General features: G+C 46.9%; 1 protein-coding gene across 1 annotated transcript in view; it reads right to left on the reverse strand.

Moving 5' to 3' along the window:
* Positions 1-22,804, reverse strand: part of LOC147117781 (NFX1-type zinc finger-containing protein 1-like) — a 70,392-nt gene that overhangs the window by 42,176 nt on the left and 5,412 nt on the right. The window contains exons 2-3 of the mRNA XM_085989047.1: positions 8,265-8,367; positions 6,432-6,529 (exon numbers count right to left, since the gene is read on the reverse strand). Of these exons, the coding sequence (XP_085845173.1) occupies positions 6,432-6,519 (88 nt within the window). The 5' untranslated portion in view covers positions 6,520-6,529; positions 8,265-8,367. The remainder of the gene's footprint in view (positions 1-6,431; positions 6,530-8,264; positions 8,368-22,804) is intronic.

Genomic DNA, 22,804 nt, shown 5'->3' on the forward strand with positions numbered 1-22,804 from the left:
TGAGTCTATGTCGTGTAACGTAAGTGAATGCAGGAAAAGTTAACTAAAAATAATCTTGTAATTGAGTAAGTATTGAAGGTTAATCAAAGTCAATGGCTCCCTTTGTTCTTGCATTCAAACTAATTGGGAATCAGATATTCACCGGTTTGACACTTCCCAGGTAAATAGCTGGGCTACACCGGGTCTCTTACGGATTGGATATAATTTAAACAAATACATTTATTGCGTCGGATGCTTGTGTGAGGCCAACATGAGCTCTCTCTACACCAAAGGTGTATTATTTAATTTGTTACAATCCGAATTAGGTACGTTCCTGAAATTAACCTTTGCACATTTACTACAATTAACACTTGGGAATCAAGGTAACAATATCAATTTACAGGAAACTCTTTTTTATCCGGCACTGACGGGACCGGCGTGGTGCCGGTTTATCAAAAAGTCCGGATTAGAGAGAGTTATAGTTAAAAGGTATGAGAGCTCCGTACACAGCATCAAATCCAGGCTTCTCTGTTGCTTAGCAACAGGTGCAAGAAGCCCAGCCACAGACCAAGCGTCCCTGCTGCTTAGCAACAAGTGCAGGAACCCCCCGATTATACAGCCAAGAATCAAGAAACAGACCTAACATGAAGAAAAACTTAACTGAACCTACTCCTGAATTTTGCCGGTTAACCGAGATTTCCGGTTGTTTGGGTGCTGGTAAATCGAGAGTTTCCTGTACATTAGCTGATCTATATTTTGTTTCCCAAGCAACTGTGATACTTTGAACTATTTTAAATTGGATTTTCTATCTTTATATCAAAACTGGCAGTTTTGGAGCCAAGAACCACCATGAGAACACAGAACTCTGTACTGTCTAGGAGCAAAACACTCGGGCCTAGAAATTGGGTATAGCCCCGCTTGGGGCGTTAGAATTGGCGGCGCGCAAATTTTATAGCCAGGCGCAACTTATCAACACCTCGTGCGATATTGGGTTGCAGCGCCCCAAAGGTGATTGAGGCGCGAAATCAGGCGTTACACGGGGCACCTAAGGCGCTAACATGCCGGCGCTACTCAATATCAGGGCGGGCGGGCGCAGCGCAGGTGCTCTCAATAACCGATGACCACGAGACTTCCCGGCGCCGGCCAGCTCTTAAAGGGGTGGGTCAGGCAGCTCCAGCATCCACACTCTGCGCCTTGTAGGCCTGCAAATCGGCGCAGGCCCTTCTCTGGCGCAACAAACTTGGATCCTATGGAGAGGGTGAGGCAGAGAGCAGAGCTTTTCAGCACGGAGTCTCTGGAGGAATTGGTGTCCGCAGTGGAGCGCCGGCGAGATGTCCTATACCCAGACAATGGCAGGAGGCCTAATCATAAGGACTACCGACGAGCTTGGAGGGATGTTTCTCAGAGGGTCATCTCCAGCAGCATGGAGACCAGGAGCCCTGTCCAGTGCCGGAAGAAATTCAACGACCTCACTCGGGTCGTCAGGGTGAGTGGAGTTAATGTAAACTTATGCATCCCTCCATGAGCACCTGACTTTATGGCTACAGGGTGCGCGATACCCCAATGGCCATCTGTCAGCAAGCACCCATGGCCCTTTCTGGTCACACACATCCACATTTGACTCAGGGCATCATGTAAGGGCTCTTCCACCATGGGGGGCATGAGAACATCACTCAGGGCATCATGTAAGGGCTCTTCCACCATGGGGGGCATGGGAACATCACTCAGGGCATCATGTAAGGGCTCTTCCACCATGGGGGGCATGAGATGATAACTCAGGGCATCATGTAACATCACTTCCCGTCCTTTGCCCTGCAGGCCAAGCTGGCGCGGAATCGAAAGGAGCAGCTTCGCAACGGAGGAGGCTGTCCTCAAGTGGAGCCTCTGACGGATCTCGAGGAGAGAGTCCACCAGATTGTGGGAGGACGTCCGAGTGGTCCTGTCACCACTGCAGCTGCTGACCCCATTGTCCACAGCGATGGTAAGTTTCTCAACTATTACAGCTGTCACCTTTCAGTTGTTTCCCCCGCCAGCATGCTTTCTCAATGTGGACCCATGTCATAGCATTGCCGCACTGTTGCATCCCTTGCTGCCAAACTGTCCTTTTGCTAAAGCCACTCTTCAACCTCCCTGCTTTCAGATGCTGCATCACCAGCTCAGGAGCCGGCCCCTCAAGCTGCCAGTGCAAGTGCCTCTGGAGGCGACGACCAGGAGGAAGCCAGACCATCCGTGCCAGCCTCAGTGGAGCCACCGCATGTGGAGACTGGGGATAGTAGTTCCCTTGAGGGGAGGGGGGGGGGGGGGGGCTCTGATGAGGAGCCAGCTGCAGGGACCAGCGGCCTACAGCAACGCGCGGGGGGGTAGGGACGCTCGGGGGCCGTCTCCACGGTGGGCGAGGCAGGCCACCATGACTGCTGCACAGAGTGCAGAGGAGGTGCGTAGCCTTGCGGAAATGAGCGCCCAGGCCCGGCTCAGGCACACTGAGCTTATGGCTGCAGTGGGGAGGATGCCCGAGTCCATCGACACTCTGGCAAAGAGTGTGGTGGACTTTGGGGCAGCAATGGAAAGGTCTGTCCAGGGCTTGTCCGAAGCAGTGGAAAGGACTGTTCCGGCCTTGTCCGAAGCAGTGGAAAGGACTGTTCATGGCTTCTCCGAAGCACTGGCACCTGCCATGCAGGTCCTCACTGCTGCCACGCAGTCACTTGCTGGCCTCGTCCACACGCAGATTGAGGCCACGCGAACACTCACTGCTGCCACCGTAGCTGCATCAGGCAGGATCACCCCAGGCCCTTGCAGCACCACAGCAGGCCATGAATCTGTGGAGCAGTCGATAGCAGCGGATGATCCGGTGCGGCACTGTCAGAGTGCCAGTGTGTCGGCCGACCACGGTGCAGGTGTCCTCTCTCTGCATGTGACCAGTCCTGATGCCAACTCTGGCACATCAGCAGAGCAGCTGCCACCACCTGCGCGGCACACTGCTAGCAGACATGCCCAGTTGGAGCAGCCTGCTTGCGGGACCTCCAAGCCCAGAGGTCGGCCAGGCCGTCCCTCAGGGGCTTCAGCGCCTCCAGACACTCAGCAGGCGTCCCCCAGCCTTGACCCAGCCACTGGGGTACAATTATGGAGGAGCTGCAAGGAGGGAAGGGGCCGACCTCGTAAGAGGAGTCGGTCTCCATCAAGGGGTCACCAGTAGAGGGAGGTGGCAAGACGTCTCTTTTTCCGGTTTTAAGGCCGTCCACACCTGTTGTGTTTGTTTGTTATGTTTTGGTTAGTTTCGCTGGGTTGCCACACAGTTATCTGTTAGTTTGTTAGTTATGATTTCTGTTGCCATTACGTAGTCATGCTGGAAGGAAGGACTTGTTTGAAAATAAAGAATTTTTTTATTTACAATCGAGCTGTACACTATTTACAATCATCGATGCCTTCATAGGCTTACAGCAAACTGGAGGGCGCTGTTCGATTCACAGCCACCATTCCGTCCGAGGGGTCTAGAACCGAGTCCTTATGAGCCTCTGACGAACGGCCCTTCCAGTTTCTGGAGCCCTCCCATCTTCCTCCTCGCCCGCATGCTCCTCCTCCTCCTCCACCTCCTCGTCCGCCTGCTCTGCTGGACCTTGAGGGTCGGCTGGCATTGGCTGGGTGCATCGAATGGCCAGGTTGTGGAACATGCAGCAGACAACAACGATGCACGCCACATGCTCCGGCGAGTACTGTAGGGCGCCCCCCGAATGGTCTAGACAGTGGAAATGCTGCTTCAGCACACCAATTGTGTGCTCCACAATGTTCCTGGTGGCCTGATGGCTGCTGTTGTAAAGCTCTTCTGCCGGGGTGGTGGGCAAACGGAGCGGGGTCATGAGCCATGGGCAGAGAGGATAGCCCTTGTCACCCAGAAGCCAGCCTCATGGGTGATCCGGGGCCTCAAAAAGGTCAGCCACTGAGGTCTGCCGCCCGATGAAGGCGTCATGGCTGCTGCCAGGGAATTGTGCGTTCACCGCCATGATCATCAGCCGGCGATCACAGACCAGCTGCACATTAAGGGAGTGGAAGCCCTTTCGGTTACGGAACTCCTCCGGATTCTGCAATGGCGCCCGCAAAGCCACGTGTGTACAGTCAATGGCCCCCTGCACCATGGGGAAGTCCGCAATAGCCGCGAAGCCCTGTGCATGCTCCCCCTGCTTCTCCAGGGTCAGAGGGAAGGTGATGAAATCGTGCCTCCTTTTGTAGAGGGCAGCTGTAACTTGCCGGATGCAGCAATGCACCGCAAATTGAGAGATATTAGAAATGTCCCCAGCTGCTGCCTGAAACGATCCGCTGGCGTAAAAGTTGAGCGCAACAGTCACTTTCACGGCCACCGACAGAGAGGTCCTGCACTGTATCCGCGGCTGCAGATCCCCAGCAAGCAGGTGGCACAGCTCAGAGACAACATCCTTACCAAATCTCAGGCGTCGCAGACACTGCTCCTCCGACATGGTAAGGTAGGAGACCTGCTGCCTGAAAACCCTGGCAGCGTATGGTCGGATTTGGCGACGTCCATTGGCCCTCCTCCTTCTGGCCAATCCCGGCCCTCTCTCCCTCCGTCTCTGTGCCCTTGCCAGTTGTTCAGCAAGGATAACGTGCCCCTCCAAAGCAGCTCCCATTATTCTATCCGACGAATAAGACGCAGTCAGCTTTCTGGATCCAACTGCTCTGAACAGGGCTGAAGGTCCCAAGGCTCCTCTGGCTCAATAACAACAAGTCTTTGCCACTGAAGGTCTGCAACTCTCTCCAGCAGCGAGCAGAATGGCCAGGCCAACTGGCTGCCGGTTTTATAGTAGTGCTGTCCCCTTTAAAGAGCGCCCCCCGAGTACGAGATGGATCTGGTAACGTTCCATCCAACTGTCACTAATAGCGCCAGGCGAAACAGAGGGGGGCGCCACTGAATTTCCGGTACAGGGCGCCAAAAAGGCGTTGCACAATTAAATGACGTCATGATCTGGCTGTGCCCGCGAGCGGGCACAAAGACTTAGTGCCGGCGCAAACAGGCTACTCAATATGGCCGGATGCGCTAGGATCACTGCGCTCATCCGAAAATTGGGTAACGCCCCAAATCTCGGGCTCTTTAGGCGCTAATCGCTGGCTCAACCAACCGAATTTCTAGGCCTCGATGTTTTACAACACTGTTTTTTACAAAACTAAATAGATCATACTTGAAATTAAAAAAATTTTGTGCACAAAACCCGAGGTGAAAAAAAGTGTCAATAAGATAGAGACACTGGGCCCTTCATTTTTCAACTGGGGTAATCTAAATGCCAGCAGTAACACTGACTAATCTCTCTAAAATTAGAGACATCAATTTTCTTTTCGATTCTTTACAGTTTTTGATCAGTTGAAGTAAACAAAAGATAAGATCCAGCATGGCAAAGATGAAATCTGTACATATTAACAGGTTACATGTTATGCAAGATTTGGACTGATAAGAAAAAAGTTAATAATAGACAATATTGTACTCTGAGCTGCAATCAATAGACTGACCAGGGTTCAATCTGGACGAATGAAGAGAATTTATGGGATCTGTCATGAATCTCATCATTCATGAAGAAATAACTCGAAGCAACACTGGGCGGCCAGCTGGTGGCGCCGTCCAAGGAGTATAAATACTCGGGCGTGGGCCCAGCTTGCTCAGGATGTTTCTGTAACCAGGAACTAGTGATTGTAACTAGAAATCTCATGGTTTTGAAACAGTTGATTAAAGCCTTGTTTTATACTCAAACCAAGCACTCAGTAGTCTTCTTACATCAGGATCCAATTCGGTAACCAAAATAAAGTCAAGAGCTTAACACAGGTAAAAAGGTTATTAGAATATCAAATGTAACTGATCCAACCATACTGGCTAATAGTGCAAAGTCATGTTGCTTGCTGACTACACAAAAACAGTCTTTCATCACACCTAAAAAATAAAGGAAAAGCTGTCTGAAGAGCAACTAAACCTGACTCATCCAGTATTTACTCAATTGCAATTAGACTTTGCAGCCTTATGAGGGATACAACTTTGCCATAGCAGCAGAATAATATTAGTCATGATATGGTATAACTGCCCTGTCATAACATAGAGCATCGTTCAACTTACTGTTGAGCCAATGGCACAGGAGACCCGCAATACATAAAAAAAGACACACACAAAATTCTGATGGGCTCAAAAGATATACTTCATGGTCTCTGAGCACACCTTGCTAACTACCTTCAGCGGCCTTGTGCACTGCCTCCTTGCAACAATGTGGGGTCCGAATCAGCGTGCCACGAGAGGTTTGCCAATTTACATTTTAAAAATGGATTCTAAAATGCACTTGAAAACGGTATATGATGCATTTTAGGTTTTCCTTAAAATGTTTTGTGGTCCAAATTCACGCTACAATGCAAATATCCAGCACACTCCAATATGGCCTCAATTTGAGTAATCTCACAGAACATCTCACCTGTCGTTCTAGGACCTACAAATGACTTTGTCAGTTCCTGTAACTGCATGTCCATCAAAGACAGCAGGCGCTTTTCGTGAGATTCCATTTGGCTCTCTCTGTAAAAGATAAAGACAATTTATTCAACAACAACTTGCATTTATTTAGTGTCTTTAGCATTGCAAAAAGTCCCAAGGTGCTTCACAGGACCCCTTTATCCCTTATAAACAGTTAAATCTCTAACTTCTTCCAATTCTGATGAAAGGTCATTAACCTGAAACATTAACTCTGTTTCTCTCTCCACAGATGCTGCCTGACCCGCTGAGTGTTTCCAGCATTTTCTATTTTTAGTTCAGATTTCCAGCATCCGCAGTATTTTGCTTTGGTTTTATATTACAGAATTGCTCAAAAATGCAGCTCTGTGATATAACTTCCCCGGTACTGTTTTGCAACTTTATTTCTGGCCATCCAGGTTGTTGGGCTTGATCTGCACAGGGCAGCAATCAGGAAGGCAGGTTGTTGACCTGTGTCATTCTCAGCAAAGCAGCAACGGAAAAGGGAATCAATGATGGCAAAATTTAATGGGGGCCATTTTGATTTTGGCCGATGGTGTAAACTAGATGATATCGGATCAGCCGCCCATTTAACATCTCTCCCGATTTTCATTTCCATTGACTTCACTATCGTCCAAAGATAGATAGGAACAGGAGTAGACCATTTAGCCCCTCGTGCCTGTTCCACCATTCGATTAGATCGTGGCTGATCTGTATCTTAACTCCATCTACCCACCTTGGTTTTGTAAACCCAATACTCTTGCCTAACAAAAATCTATCAATCTCAGTTTGAAAATTTCAATTGACTCCCAGCTTCAACAGCTTTTTTGGGGGGGGGGGGGGGGGGGGGGGAAGAGTTCCAAATTTCCACTACCCTTTGTGTGAAGAACTGCTTCCTGACATCACCCCTGAACAGCCTAGATCTAATTTTAAGGTTCTGCCCCCTTGTTCTGGACACCCCCCCCCCCAACCAGAGGAAATAGTTTCCCTCTATCTACCCTATCAACTCCTTTGACACCTCAATTAGATCACCCCTTAGTCTTCTAAACTCAAGGGAATACAAGCCAGTCTATGCAATCTGTCCTCATAATTTAACCCTTTTAGACCAGTTAAAATGACCCCCAATATTTTCCTAATTTTTGGAGGCTTTCTCTGTACGAAGTACACACACATGAAAATTGATCAAGTCTAACAATGTAACAGCTTAAAGGAAAAAAGATGTGTGGTGCAGAGGGAATACTTTCAATATCTAATTAGGAAACATAATCATAACTGTTTCAAGAGTCTCTTGCCTTGGGGGAGAAGTTTGGTCTTTAGAAATATTTGCCTAGACACAAAAGGCCTCAAGGGGTTTGGGGAGAGTGCGGGAATATGGTATTGAGATAGAGGATCAGCCATGATCTCATTGAATGGCGGAGCAGGCCCGAGGGGCCGAATGGCCTACTCCTGCTCCTATGTTTCTATGAACCCCTCGAAGAAACACATTGTGGACTTCAAACTCACCACTGAGTGGCTCAGATAAGTTCACTTATAGTATAGACCCTCAGCACCAAAAAGATCCATCAGGTTTAGAGTAATTTAGCATTGTCCCAGCACTGGATAGCAGTCAGTTTGTGTCCCAGATGACAGTGTTCAGTACCAATCATCTATACACCATACAGTACTCAGCCAATGATGAATTATCCAGAGTTAGAATCTATTAACTGGGGTCTTGGACCAAAAAGGATGTCAACCTGAGCTGAACCATTCATTCAAAATGCCTTCACTTGCAGTTTTCTACAGGAATAATTTAAAAACCTACCTCTGTAAGTTTTTAAGTAGCAAAGGCTCTGGCAACAATTTTTCAATCCTCCTTAGATATGCAAGTTGTGCTGGGAGACTGGAGGCTGGCCAATGTAACACTTCTGTTCAAGAAAGGAGAGTAGGTTAATCCGAGTAACTATAGGCCAGTTAGTCTAACATTAGTTGTGGTCTAACTTTTAGAATACATAGTTTGAGATAAAATGATGTTACTGGACTAGTAATCCAGAGACCATAAGATCAAATCCCACCATGGCAGCTTAATAATTTGAATTCAGTTTTAATAAATCTGGAAATAAAAAGCCGGTATCAGTAAAAGTGATTTTGAAACTGTCAGACTGTCGTCAAAACCAACTGGTTCACTAATGTCCTTTAGGAAAATGGAATCTGCTGTCCTTACCCGGTCTGGCCTATATGTGACTCCAGTCCCACACCAACGTGGTTGACTCTTGACTGCTCTCTGAAGTGGCCTAGCCAAGCCACTCCGTTGTATCAAACTGCAGAAGGCGGCTCACCACCACCTGCTCAGGGACATCTAGGGAAGGACAATAAATGGTGTCCTTGCCAGAAATGCCCACACCCCGAGAATGAATAAAGAAATAATTAAACGAACATTTAGCAATGCATGGGTTAACCAAAGATTTGTTAAAGGCAAGTTGTGTTTAACTAATTTAATGGAGAGTTTTTTGAAGTGACCAATTGGACATATAAAGGGAATGCAGCAGATGTAGCATATATGAATTTTTAGAAGGTATTCCATAACGTGTCTAACAGGAGGCCTGTTGCAAAAATTCAGACATATGGTATGAAAGGAAATGTAACAGCATGGATTGAAAGTTGGTTGATGGGCAGGAAATAAAGGGTTAAAGTTAATAGGCATTGCTCGGACTGGAGCTGGTGCATCCCAGGGATTTGTTCTCCGTATATATAGCCGAGCACAAAATAGAAATTTGCCGATAACACAGAAGTAGAGGGTTTGGCAAGTAGCAAGATGGGCTATAAAAGACTTCAGGAGGATGTAGCTAAGTTAGTGCAATGAGCAGACAGGTGGCAGATACAATTTAATGTGGAGTAGTATGAGATAACGCAATGTTGGGGGGTTAAAGAAGGAATGGGAGTAGACACTCAATGGAAATTTGTTGAAGGGTATGGATAAAGAGAGAGAGCTAGAGTTCAAATACATAATGCCTTGAAAGTGTGAGTATGGGTGAATAAAGCCATAAAAAAAGCCAACAGTATTTTGGGTTTTAGAATTAGTGGCATAGAATACCAGAGTAAAGAGGTTGTAGTGGCGCTTCGTAATTTTCAAACATGTAGCCACTGAGCTTTGAAGCTTTAGCAACGAGTAGACGCGTGTCGAAATAAAACGTTCCAAACCATAACTTTGTCTTTAAACTGTTTACTATAACATCTTACAAACAGAATTACAAAGCAAAACACGTTTAAACGAACACGGTCAAAAACTGTATTGCTCCAGCCCTCAAAGCTTCTGCCTCCTCCAGCCTCGTGGTGCTTTTCCTGTAAAATGGCTGGATACCATGTGACAAGCTTAAGGACTGTACCATTGTATAGCAAGAATAAAGGGGGTATCTCAGACTATACTATTGGAACAAGAAAATAGGGGGTTTCTCAATACAATAAGTCAGTCAGGTAAATTAACTGTATTATACTATTTAACCAATATTTTAAAGTATTTTCTTTCTTAAACTTTCATGACTCTTACATTCCGGCCCCTAATTGACTAGGCACATGAAGCATATCAATTATTCAAACAAACATTCTTAAGAGTCATAAACTAATGAGTTCAACATATTTACAATATAAATGTCCCTTTTTTTTTGGATCGGGAACCTTTCACGCTGCTTCTTGTAGCAGGCAGAGCTTTGTGATCGGTCTTTCCAGGGTACTGGTCTTGGTTTGCAAACAAACGCGACGAACAACGCCTCTGGAGTCTGGCATGGTCTTAATTATTTTTCCCATCAACCAAGAATTTCTGGGGGCTGAATCATCCACGATTAAGACGATGTCTCCGACAATGAAGTTCCTCTTTACTTTGGACCATTTTTGACGCTCCTGTAGCAGAGGTAAGTATTCTCTTGTCCATCTGGTCCAGAAAAGGTCTGACATATACTGAACTTGCCTCCACTTCCGACGTGCATACAGATCTTCCCTTTTGAAGACTCCCGGGGGCATGACTGGCTGTGTTTTCAACAACAACAGGTGGTTCGGGGTCAGGGCTTCGAGGTCATTGGGATCATCTGATGTCTTAGTTATCGGTCGGTCATTAATGATGGCTTCAACCTCACACAGAACGGTTTGAAGTCCCTCGTCGTCAAGCGTTTGCAGCTTCAGTACAGAACTGAGTAGTTTTCTTACGGTGCGTATCTGTCTTTCCCAGACACCTCCGTGGTGGGATGCAGCCGGTGGATTGAAGATCCACTTAATTCCTGTTTGCATCATGGCTTTCTGTATGTTGAGCTGATTCCAACCTTCAATAGCTTCCCGTAGTTCTCTCTCTGCTCCGACAAAATTAGTGCCATTATCAGAACGCATAACGGACACCTGTCCTCTTCTACAGACAAAGCGCCTCAGGGCGTTAATACAGGAATCAGCGTCAAGCGTGTGTGCCACCTCAATATGAACTGCTCTGATGGTCAAACAAGTGAAAAGCACACCATATCTCTTGACAAGGCTCCGTCCTCGCTTTACCTCGAAAGGCCCGAAATAGTCCACCCCTACGTTTGTAAATGGGGGCTTGTCTGGTAACAAACGGTCTTTAGGCAGGTCTGCCATTTTCTGCTCCCCAGCTCTAGTGTGTAACCGTCTGCAAACAATGCATTCAGAGAGTATTTTTCTTATTACAGAATTGGCTCCTGGAATCCAGTATCTTTGTCTTAGCTTCGCAAGCACGTGGTTCCTCCCACTGTGTCCAATACTCTGGTGTATATGTAGCCAAGTGGGAAAATGCAGTGAATATTTAAGTCCACTAGATGGCGCGGTTCATTTTCCCCTTTAGAATTTGAAAAAAGGAGAAAAGGGTTATGGGAAGGGCCATGCGATGCCAAAGGAACCTCCCCTTTCTTCACAGCCTCCATTTTCTAGATCCAGCGTGAGGGATGTGCTCTGAGGAGAGTTGGGGTGAATATGACTTTTGAAATGAACTTAGTCTGCGCAAAGTACAACTAAAACAGCATTTAGTGCAGCCAGACATAGTTTTAAAGTGATATTGTTTCCCAAATCACTCGATATCACGGGGATGCTTGCAGATTGTCCCACCATGTGCTGGTGTTGACCTTTGTTAAAATTGTTGTTGAGTCCTTGGGGCTACGTTTCGAACGAGTTTAATACTTTCTGTTTGCTTGTAAGAGGTAACAAGTGATAACGGGACATACGAATGTATGGTATGATATGTTTTGTTTTGTATAATGATTGTTAGCTAATTAACTACCTGCACCTGTGGTTTACCTCATGTTCTGTTTTACAGCAAGCCACTGCCGTATTTTATCGACTGTGTTTTATGTATTTACAATTTCATCCTAAACCTAGACCCAAGTTATTAATACAGAATAAAAAACCCCAAAAACGAACGTTCGTGTCCTGTGCTGCTCCATTTCGCCAGGCTACACATTTTGGTACCAGGAGTGGGGTCTGTTAGCTTGGAGTTTCTCAGGCTTGGGAAAGTTACATAAAATACGGCAGTGGGGGAAGAGCGGTGTGGTGCCAAGTGGACCTGGAGACGGACGGAGAGTGCTGCCTGGGGTTGCTAAGGAGGACCAGACCAGACAGACGGGATCCAGAGGGCGCCAGGACCAATCTGGGAGAGGACCCATCAAGGCACCGAGGAGGGACACCATTGGAGAAGAATCGTCGCAGCGGCCATCCCATTCAGTGACTGTCAGGGACTTGTGAACTGAGTCAAAATGTTAGACCCTCCTGAGGAGGCGGGTGGAGCTCACAATTCGGATGGTGAGGACAATACCTCGAGTGTGGGTGAGGGCAACCAGATAGATCAACTCAAGGCACAGATTTCAGAGTTGAAAAAAAACCATGACCAAGCAATGGCAATTATTGCCACTCTAGGTAATGGGGCAACCAAGTCATATGTGTATGTACCCAGAGAGCGTCAGATCCAACCATTCAGTGGTGAGGTATCCAAAGATAGTCATTCAGTTGATGAGTTCATTGAAGAGGTTGAAAGTGTACTACGAGCTAGAGATCAGACTCCTGCAGAGCAGGTAGATTTCATTCGATCTTTGTTGAGGGGGGCAGCCCTACAGGAAATTAGGTTACGGTTGGGTGGAGAGTCTAAGCAGCCCAGTGACCTGTTCAGTTACCTAAGGGGGGCTTTCACCGAAAAACGCAGCGAGTCCCAGCTGTTAGAAACTTTCTATGGACGCAAGCAAGAAGAGGGTGAAGGTTTCCAAGAATACTCACATGCACTCTCTCAGATTATTAGAACTTTGGTAAAGCAATCACCTGATGCTGTGCCGGACACAAAACGGGTTGTCAGAAACAGATTTGTTGATGGTGTTAGAGATCCCTCACTCCGGAGAGAGTTGCGCAAGTTTGTACGAGACAACCCCCAGTCTACCCTGTTCGATGTACGTGAGGAAGCTGTCTTATGGTCCTTAGAAGACCAGCCCTGTAGCACTAAAGTTGCAAAGAGCAAGAATGTAGTGTGTGACAGTACGGGGAGGGATCTTCAGTGTTCTGCCATTGGGGTACCAGGCAGCCAGGCTGTCACTTTACAGGATGTTCTTAAAGTGGTGGCGGAACAGGGTAAAGCTATCGGGGAACTAACAGAGGCAGTACGGGGTCTTGCTCTACAGAAGGAAAACACGGGTAATGACAAGGTTGGGAAACCTAGAGCCAAGCCAAAGTTCACTGATGAAGGTCAGCCTATTTGCTTTAAGTGTAACGGGGCGGGGCACATTGCCAAACAGTGTCCTCAGAAGCACGAGGTAGCAAACACATCCACCAATGCTGGCTGGGGTGCAGGAAAACTAACTCCCTCGATTGCCATGAGCCGGGCAATGCGAGGAAAACCTGCAGGCTCTCAGAACAGTACTGGTATTCGTGACAGATTTCTTGACCGTGCAGTAGGTAAATGTCCAGTAGTAGATCTCAAGATTGGGGGGGTTACTGCTAACTGTTTACTGGATACCGGGAGCCAAGTCAGCACTATTACTGAAGTTTTTTTCAGAGAGCACTTACTTGGGAGGGATGAGGATATGCTGCCTACAACCGGGTGGCTTAAGATCACTGCCGCCAACGGGTTGGACATTCCCTACTTGGGCTACCTTGAGTTAGACGTTGAAACTATGGGCATAACCTTACCCGAATGTGGTTTCCTGGTAGTCAAAGAGCATCAGCAGTCACAGCCTGCAGCACCAGGTCTTATTGGTATGAACATCATCAGCCGATGCAGACAACTAGTTCATGCTGAGTTTGACACTACTCTAGGGGGAAAGTTGGATTCAGATTGGAGGGAAGCATTTCAGCAAGTACAACAGTGTAACATCACTCCAAAGTCATCTTCTGTCCGTGTAGCTGGTAGGGGTGCTGTACATGTGCCTGCGTCTTCCATAGCTACAGTCTATGTAAAGGGACTTAAAACTCAGTCAGGTGGCAGCACTAAAATGCTGTTGGAGCCAGGTAACACACCATTGCCAGGTGGCCTAGTAGTTGTCCCCACTCTAGTTGAATCAAAGGGACATTTATTTCCAGTGCAGGTGGTAAATTTCTCTGAGGAGGATGTGTGGTTAAGCCCCAGGACCAGGCTTGGTATTCCGACTCAGGCAGAGCGTGTAGACAAGGACTCCTGTGAGGTGCGATTTCAACGCATCTCCGCTGACACAGAGGAAGTAACTGTTGGCAGAAAAGGACAGATGACAGACCAAGACATTCAGTTGCTTTTGGACGAACTACACATAGGTGGCACACAGGGCCAACAAGCAGAGTTAGGTGCACTTTTAGCCAGGTATTCGGAAGTATTTGCTTTTAAGGATGAGGACCTAGGCTACACTGATAAAGTTGAGCATGAGATTAACTTGGTAGATGACGCACCAGTTACAGAGCCATACCGTCGTATCCCACCTACACTGTACAAAGAGGTGAGGGACCACATCACTAAGCTTTTAAGAAAGCGTGTCATCCAGGAGAGCAATAGTTCATACGCTTCACCCATAGTGGTAGTTCGTAAGACTGATGGAGACATACGACTATGTGTTGACTTTAGGAAACTAAACTCAAAAACCAGACGTGACGCATTTCCTTTGCCCCGCATTGACGAGAGTTTTGATGCCCTTCATGGTGCAAAGTTCTTCTCGACCATTGATCTTGCAAGTGGGTACCACCAGGTTGCTGTTCGTGAAAGTGACAGGCCTAAGACTGCTTTTACAACTCCTTTTGGCCTTTTTGAGTACCTCAGAATGCCTTTTGGTGTCTGTAATGGACCTGCGACTTTTCAACGACTTATGCAAGCGACTATGAGCGACTTAGTGTTCCACATCCTATTAGTGTATTTAGATGACATCCTTGTGTTCTCTCAGACCTTCCCGGACCATTTAGAGAGGCTTGAGACAGCTCTAAGACGACTGAAAGAGACAGGTTTGAAAGTAAAGCTTGAAAAGTGTCACTTCCTGCAGCAGGAAGTCAGGTTCCTTGGGCATCAAATTTCAGGGGAGGGTATAGGGACAGATCCAGAGAAAATTGCCGCCGTAAAGAAGTGGCCGGTCCCCAGTACAGTCAAAGATCTGAGGTCATTTCTTGGTTTCTGTAGTTATTACAGGAGGTTCATTGAGGATTTTTCTAAACGAGCTGGCCCTCTCCATGACGTAGTCAATGCATGCCTTAGGGAAGACAGCCCAGCAAAAGCAAAATGGTTGTTTGAAGGTTCATGGACAGCTGCGTGCCAAGCTGCTTTCGAACAGCTGAAAGAAAAGCTGATCAGTGCTCCAGTGTTAGGTTACGCAGATTTCACTCAGCCTTTTATTGTAGAGACGGATGCCAGTAACCTAGGATTAGGTGCCATCCTCCACCAGCAGCAGGGAGATAGGAAGAGAGTGATAGCATATGCCAGTAGGAGGCTCCGGAATGCTGAAAGAAATGACAGAAACTACAGCAGTATGAAACTAGAGCTCCTCGCCCTCAAATGGGCTGTTTCAGAGAAATTTCGAGGTTACCTTCTAGGTTCCAAGTTCACTGTCATAACAGATAACAACCCCCTGTGTCACCTTTCTACAGCTAAGTTAGGTGCTGTTGAGCAAAGATGGGTGGCTCAGTTAGCTGTTTTTGACTTTGACGTCAAGTACCGCCCAGGCCGCTGTAATGCAGCAGCAGATGCCCTCTCTAGGCAGCCGTTAGCAGGGGAGCCCGAGTCAGACAGTGGGGATGCAGACTATGATGGTTGTGTGGCCATATGTAATGTCACTCACAAGGGAACAGCTCTAGGACCAGACTTAGTGACAGCAGGAGTCAAGTGCTGTAAAGTCAGAAAGATCCGTGTTTCGGACGCAGAAGAAAGTACTGAGCGTAGTGAGTTGCAGGGTAACACACCAACACTTCCCGGTTACTCTAAAGAGGAACTACGTAAGTTTCAGGACACAGACCCCACCCTCAGCGTGTTTAGGAAGTTTTGGGGTGAGCAGCGAAGGCCAACTTACAAGGAGAGGTCGCAGTTATCCAAGCTAGTATTATCCACGTTAAAGCAGTGGCCCCGTATTTGTGAGCAAGATGGTTTGTTGTACCGTGTAATCGAGGATGTCCATGTTGGTGAATGTCACCAGCTACTACTGCCCTCTTGTTTGAAAGAAGTCGTGCTTGAAGGTGTGCATGATCGTATGGGCCATCAGGGAATAGAGCGCACACAGAACCTTTTGAGACAGAGATGTTTTTGGGTCGGGATGTATGAGGATGTGGAACAGTGGGTCAAGAAATGCGAGAGGTGTGTTTTGACAAAAATGCCCCACCCCAAGATACATGCCCCTATGAAATCATTTCTAGCCTCCCGGCCCCTTGAAGTAGTTGCTGTAGATTTCACCATGCTGGAACTGGCCTCCGATGGTCGTGAGAATGTGTTAGTAGTGACTGATGTTTTCACTAAATTCACACAAGCCTTCCCTACTCGGGACCAAAAGGCTGATACCACGGCAAAAGTCCTTCTCAAAGAGTGGTTCATGAAGTATGGGGTCCCAGAAAGATTGCATTCAGACAGAGGTCGAAGTTTTGAGAGTGAAATCATTGCCGAGCTGTGTAAGCTTTATGGTGTAAAGAAAACCCGCACTACCCCACACCACCCAGAAGGAAATGCTCAATGTGAGAGATTCAACAGATCTTTACATGATCTTTTGCGTACACTGCCTCCAGAAAAGAAGCGCCGCTGGCCTGAGCACTTATTTGAGTTGGTGTATGCCTACAATGTAACACCCCATGCTACGACTGGCTACTCACCGTACTATCTGCTTTTCGGGGTTCATCCACACCTTCCTGTAGATGCTTTATTAGGTCAGGAGCAAGTGTTAGATAAGAAACATGAGTGGTTGGTTGTCCACCAAGAGCGTTTGAAGGAGGCACATGCAAGGGCAAGAGAGTACACTAAAAAGAAATCAGCTCAAAGAATTGAACTTAACAAAGACAAAGTGTACTGTCCAACCATTGAGGTGGGTCAGTTGGTATACTTATGACACAGGCCTTTGGGTAGGAACAAAATTCAGGATGCTTGGGGTCCTACTGTGTACAGAGTGGTGGAGGTACAGGGTACTACACATGCAGTTGAGCCTGTAGAGGGCGGTCCTTTAAAAAGGGTCCATAGAGTTAATCTTAGGCCATGTGTTACCCCTGTCCCTGAGCCTAGGCGGACGAGAACCAAGTCCCCTGTCACCGTACCCCCTGTCACTCTTTTGACAGAATCGTTGCCAGAGCCCTCTGATACTGAGTTTGTTGTGGTAGAGGAAGTCACCTATCCAGAGTTAACTCAGGAGGAAAAAGTAAACAATGATCCTGTTGGTAACGCCCAAGATGTACAGGAATCAGAGGCTGTTTCTGAGCCAGAGCATTCAGATCCTTCTGAGTGTGGGACTGAGGTTGAGGTACCCATTCTGGCTCCTCGCAGAACTAAAAGAGCCAATGCTGGGGTAAACTCTAACCCATACCACTTGCCTCAGTCAGCCTGTAATGCAGTCTCACTCAGTCCTGAGGTGTTCGCTCATGTTTTATCGAGTCTGGGTACTGCATTTTTTCGAGAAGCTGTAAAAGAAGTGAAAAACGGGTGCTAAGTCACCGAGGACGTTGACTTTAAAGCAGGGGAGAATGTAGCCAAGTGGGAAAATGCAGTGAATATTTAAGTCCACTAGATGGCGCGGTTCATTTTCCCCTTTAGAATTTGAAAAAAGGAGAAAAGGGTTATGGGAAGGGCCATGTGATGCCAAAGGAACCTCCCCTTTCTTCACAGCCTCCATTTTCTAGATCCAGCATGAGGGATGTGCTCTGAGGAGAGTTGGGGTGAATATGACTTTTGAAATGAACTTAGTCTGCGTAAAGTACAACTAAAACAGCATTTAGTGCAGCCAGACATAGTTTTAAAGTGATATTGTTTCCCAAATCACTCGATATCACGGGGATGCTTGCAGATTGTCCCACCATGTGCTGGTGTTGACCTTTGTTAAAATTGTTGTTGAGTCCTTGGGGCTACGTTTCGAACGAGTTTAATACTTTCTGTTTGCTTGTAAGAGGTAACAAGTGATAACGGGACATACGAATGTATGGTATGATATGTTTTGTTTTGTATAATGATTGTTAGCTAATTAACTACCTGCACCTGTGGTTTACCTCATGTTCTGTTTTACAGCAAGCCACTGCCGTATTTTATCGACTGTGTTTTATGTATTTACAATTTCATCCTAAACCTAGACCCAAGTTATTAATACAGAATAAAAAACCCCAAAAACGAACGTTCGTGTCCTGTGCTGCTCCATTTCGCCAGGCTACATATATGCTGAAGAATGAGAGTAGCAACCCGGAGGTCCTTAGAAAGGATAGCAGGATGCTTGGCCTCCTCTGGCATAGCAGATTTGTTTAGTCGCCCTCCCACCCTCAGTACTCCATCTTGGAGTGTAGGGTCCAGCTTGTAGATATGGCTACCTTTCTTGATTGGAGTATTTTGCTGTAAAGCTTCGATTTCTTCTGGATATCTTTGTCTTTGGCTGAAGCAAACTATCTCCATCTCAGCCTTGGCCAAATCCTCCACGGTCAATGAATTCCTACCCAATGTGGTTTTGTGCTGGTGCATATACTGCTTTAGAAGCATTCTCTGCTGATCAGGGTTACTTTCAGACTGACTGATAGTGGCTCGATACTTTTTTCTCTTACCGCTCAGGTGTAGCAGCAACTCTTTCAACCTTAGAAACCATGCAACTGCTTTCCTCAACTGGTGCCATCCTGAGAAATGGTTAACAAGCTTGTTCACTGTGTCAAAGTTCTCTTTCATAGTTATGAGATTTGCTGTGACTGATCTCTTGACTTCGACGTCGTCTTCAGCAACCTGACTTGGCCTATCTGGTCTTTCTGGCTATGATCTCTCTGTTTCCAGCAGATAACTTGGGCCTTGTATCCAAGTTTCACTCCTCATGAAGTTTTCAGCCTTCAATCCCCGTGAGGCTTGATCTGCTGGGTTTAATGAGGTGTTTACATACCTCCATTGAGATGGTTGTGTAGCTTCTCTAATGGATGAGATTCTGTTTGCTACGAAGGTCTTGAAGCGTATCTTCTAATTCTCTATATACTTCAGCACTGTAGTGTTATCCATCCAGAAGACAGATTCTTCTAGTGGGAGCTGTAACTCTTTCCGCATCACCTTGTCAACTTTAACTGCAACAACCGCTGCCGTCAACTCCAGTCTCGGGATGGTGACCTGCTTCAGCGGAGCCACCCTGGATTTCCCCATGAGGAAGGCACAATGTTTCTGGCCCTGTTGATTTGTCAGCAAGAGGTAAGTAGCCGTGCCATAGCCGTCCTCACTGGCGTCCGAGAAATTATGTAGTTGAGCCGTCTTTGTAACTCCAAAACTCACAGGCTTGATGCATCTACTGACGTTGAAGCTAGAAAGTTGTTGCAAATCTGTCAACCATCTGAGCCATCTCTGAGCTTGACCTTCTGGGATATCTTCATCCCATCCTCTCTTGTCTCTACACAGCTCTCGTAGGATCAGCTTCACCAGCAGAATGAGTGGTGCCAGGAATCCAAGAGGGTCGTAGATGGAACTGACCACATCTTGTGGATGGTCTTTCGTTCACCATTATTCTGAAGTTGAACGTGTCTGACTCAATGCACCATTGTACACCAAGAGCTCTCTCGATAGGAAGGACATCGTGGCTCAGGTCCAGATCTTTGACTTCAGTGGCTCTTTCCTTTTCTGGGATAGAAGCTAGAACTGCTCTGCTGTTGCTTATCCACTTAGTCAGATGGAATCCTCCATTCGAACACAGAGTTCTAAGGTCTCTTGACAGTGCAATGGCACCGTCTTCTGTTGACACGGACTTCAGACAGTCATCGACGTAAAAGTTTCTGAAGATTGTCTCCACAGCCTCTGATGGTGCCTTGCCTTTGCCATCTTCTGCAGTTTTTCCTGAGCGCGTAGCTTGCACAGCTGGGAGATGATGTGGCTCCGAACAAGTGTACAGCCATTCTACATTCCACCATAGCTTGACTAACGTCGCCATCTGGCCACCAAAGGAAACGCAGAAGATCAGCATCTTCATCAGGGACTCTGACTTGGTAGAACATTGATTCTATATCTGCCATCATGGCAACGAGCTCTTGTCTAAACCTCGTCAAGACGCCAATGAGGGTATTAGTAAGATCAGGACCTTGAAGCAGCTGGTCATTCAGTGAAGTTCCTCTGAATGAGGCGGTGCAGTCAAATACTACACGGATCTTTTTCTTCTTTGGGTGATACACCCCATGATGAGGAATGTACCAGACCCTTCCATCTTCTCTGTTCAATTGTTCCTCGGGCACTTTTACAGCATAGCCTTTCGTTATGATGTTTCTCATGAAGCCTTTGTAGTCTTCGTGAAAGTCGGGGTTCTTGTTCAGCTTTCTCTTTAGACTGATGGCGCGCTGCTCTGCTATGCAGCGATTATTCGGCATCTTCGCGGTCTGTCTTCTCAGTGGCAAACCAATGTGATAGTGGCCATCAATGAACTGTGTAGACCTTGTCATCAAATCCATGAACTGATGGTCTTCTTGTGACATCTCTGTCTTTTCCTCACAGCTGCGTTCTGAGAAGTCTGCGTTGAACTGCTGTATCAACAGCTCTTCAATGCTTGCGATAGAGATGCGATTAACTGTGACATTTTGTCGTTCCTCCTTGTTCGACTTGTTGCCATCATCTCTCCTTACCGGTCCATTGACTACCCATCCAAGGGCTGTCCTGACGGCGTAGGGTCCGTCATCCTTGCTGTTTATCACCTGCCATGGCTCCATAGTTTTGTGGGCATTGGTTCCAATAGGCCAATTTCTGCTTCAATGTATGGGAGACGCACCTTTTCCAGGTAAGGCCATCTCTCCACATCCTTCTGCAGGGCTAAGTTCCCTATTTTAACAGGAATCTCCCTCTGTGTGAAAACATTAGGCAGGTCTATGAAGTCCTTCTCTTCGAGTCCACACACTTCTAAGTCTGACAGGATATAACTTTGCATTGACTTCTCATGACCCATGGTGCGTAATAGGATTTCTGTTCTTCTGCCTCTAACGTTCAGCTGTCGCATGAGTGTTTCTGTGCAGAACGTTGCTGAACTACCTGGATCCATGAAGGTGTAAGTCTCCACAAACTTCTCACTCCTCTTAGACTTGATCTTTACAGGTACGATGGCAAGAATACAATCACTGTCACCGGCCCCAGTGAATCCACAAGTCTCTGGTTCTAGCGACACCAGAGCACTTGAAACAACCTTCTCGTCGGTATTGTTTTCTTCACTCTTCTTAGAGGCTTGTTCTTCTTTATGGATATGCAGCAGACTGGGATGTTTCCGAGTGCACTCTCTGCATGTTGTTCTTTGCTTACAGTTTCTACTCAGGTGCCCCTGAGAGAGACATCCAAAACATAGGCCATTGTCCTTCAGAAATTCAATTTTGTCTTTATGTGACTGTGCTTTGATGTCACTGCAGAAATCCAATGTGTGATTCTTCTGGCAGAATAAACATGGCTTCTGAAAGGCATTAGCAGGCGTCACTGTGCTGCACTTTTTGGGAGATGAGTTCTGAGACCTTTCTTCCCCAGCTTGAGTGATGATAGTTGCAAAGCTGCTTCCCTTGGAACCACCTTTCCTGAGAGTCTTTGATTCAGCAGGCTTGACTTTCACTCTTCCATCAATAGTTGGGCTGACATCCTTGATGTTTCCGAACAATGGGTCCATAGCAACTTTAGCCTGTTTGTCTATGAAATTCACTAAGTCTGCAAACCTGGCTCTACTTTTCCATCTCTCCATTATCTTAAAGGCTTTTCCTCACCATTATTCTCTCATCCTGTAAGGAAGCTTAGAGATGATGATTCTCATATTCGTAGGATTGTCCATCTCTTCCATGAATTCAACATCCTCCATGGTGTTGCGACATCCTATGAGAAAAAGAACATATGTGTTCAATGCCTCCCCGTCCTCTGATCTGATCTGTGGCCACTTGATAGCCTTTTCAATATATGCAGTGGCTATCTTCAGCTCATTGCCATAGTGCTCCTGCAGCAACTTCCTGGCTTCTATGTATCCCCGGTCCGGTCTCATGTGTTCACAGCTTCTGACCAGGTCTTGTGGTTTACCACTGGTGTACTGTCCCAGGTGGTATAACTTATCACTGCTGCTCTCTGCTTTGGAGTCAATGGCTTGTTCGAAGGATCTGATGAAGGGCTTATACTTGAGTGGGTCGCCTTGGAACACTGGTATGTCTCTTTGAGGGAGTCGAAACAGATTCTGTTGTTTTACAAGCATCTCTGTAATTTCGTTCTGACGTTGCATCACTCGGTATAAGCTTCTCTGTGTCTTCAGGCCTCTGGTGGTCATCAGCAGGGTCTAGTCTAGACAGTCTGACGTCTGGGGTAGCATCACGTGCTCCTATTAGTGGAAAGACCTCTCTTCCACGCTGTAATGCCGGGAGATGTTCTTCAGACTCTCTTTTAACCTTTGAAGGTGCCCTGGATCCAACTCTGTGTGACACCATTGACTGGCAGTAGTCGTTCATGCCATCCTGTGAGCCTTCATAATCTTCAAACACTCTCAACTTGGCATTTGAGATCACAATAGCTGTTTTTAGTTCCAGCTGTTCTTTCTTAGCCTTCAGTTGGGCCTGCAGTTGGGCCTCTTCCCGTTCAAGAGCTCGCTTCTCCAATAAAGATGCTGCGCGCGCCATCAACGCTGCCCGTTCAACCTCGATTTTCATGCGCTGCGACGAGCATGTGGTAGAAGCGACTGACCTGTGTCCAGAAACAGAGCTACCTTCTTTTTGATTTTTGCTCAGTCTGGCTGAAGTCTCTGAAATGCTATCATCTGG

The sequence above is a fragment of the Somniosus microcephalus genome, chromosome 5 (genome assembly GCF_052327205.1).
Source record: "Somniosus microcephalus isolate GS21.2 chromosome 5, FLI_Smic_1.0, whole genome shotgun sequence".
NCBI lineage: Eukaryota > Metazoa > Chordata > Chondrichthyes > Squaliformes > Somniosidae > Somniosus > Somniosus microcephalus.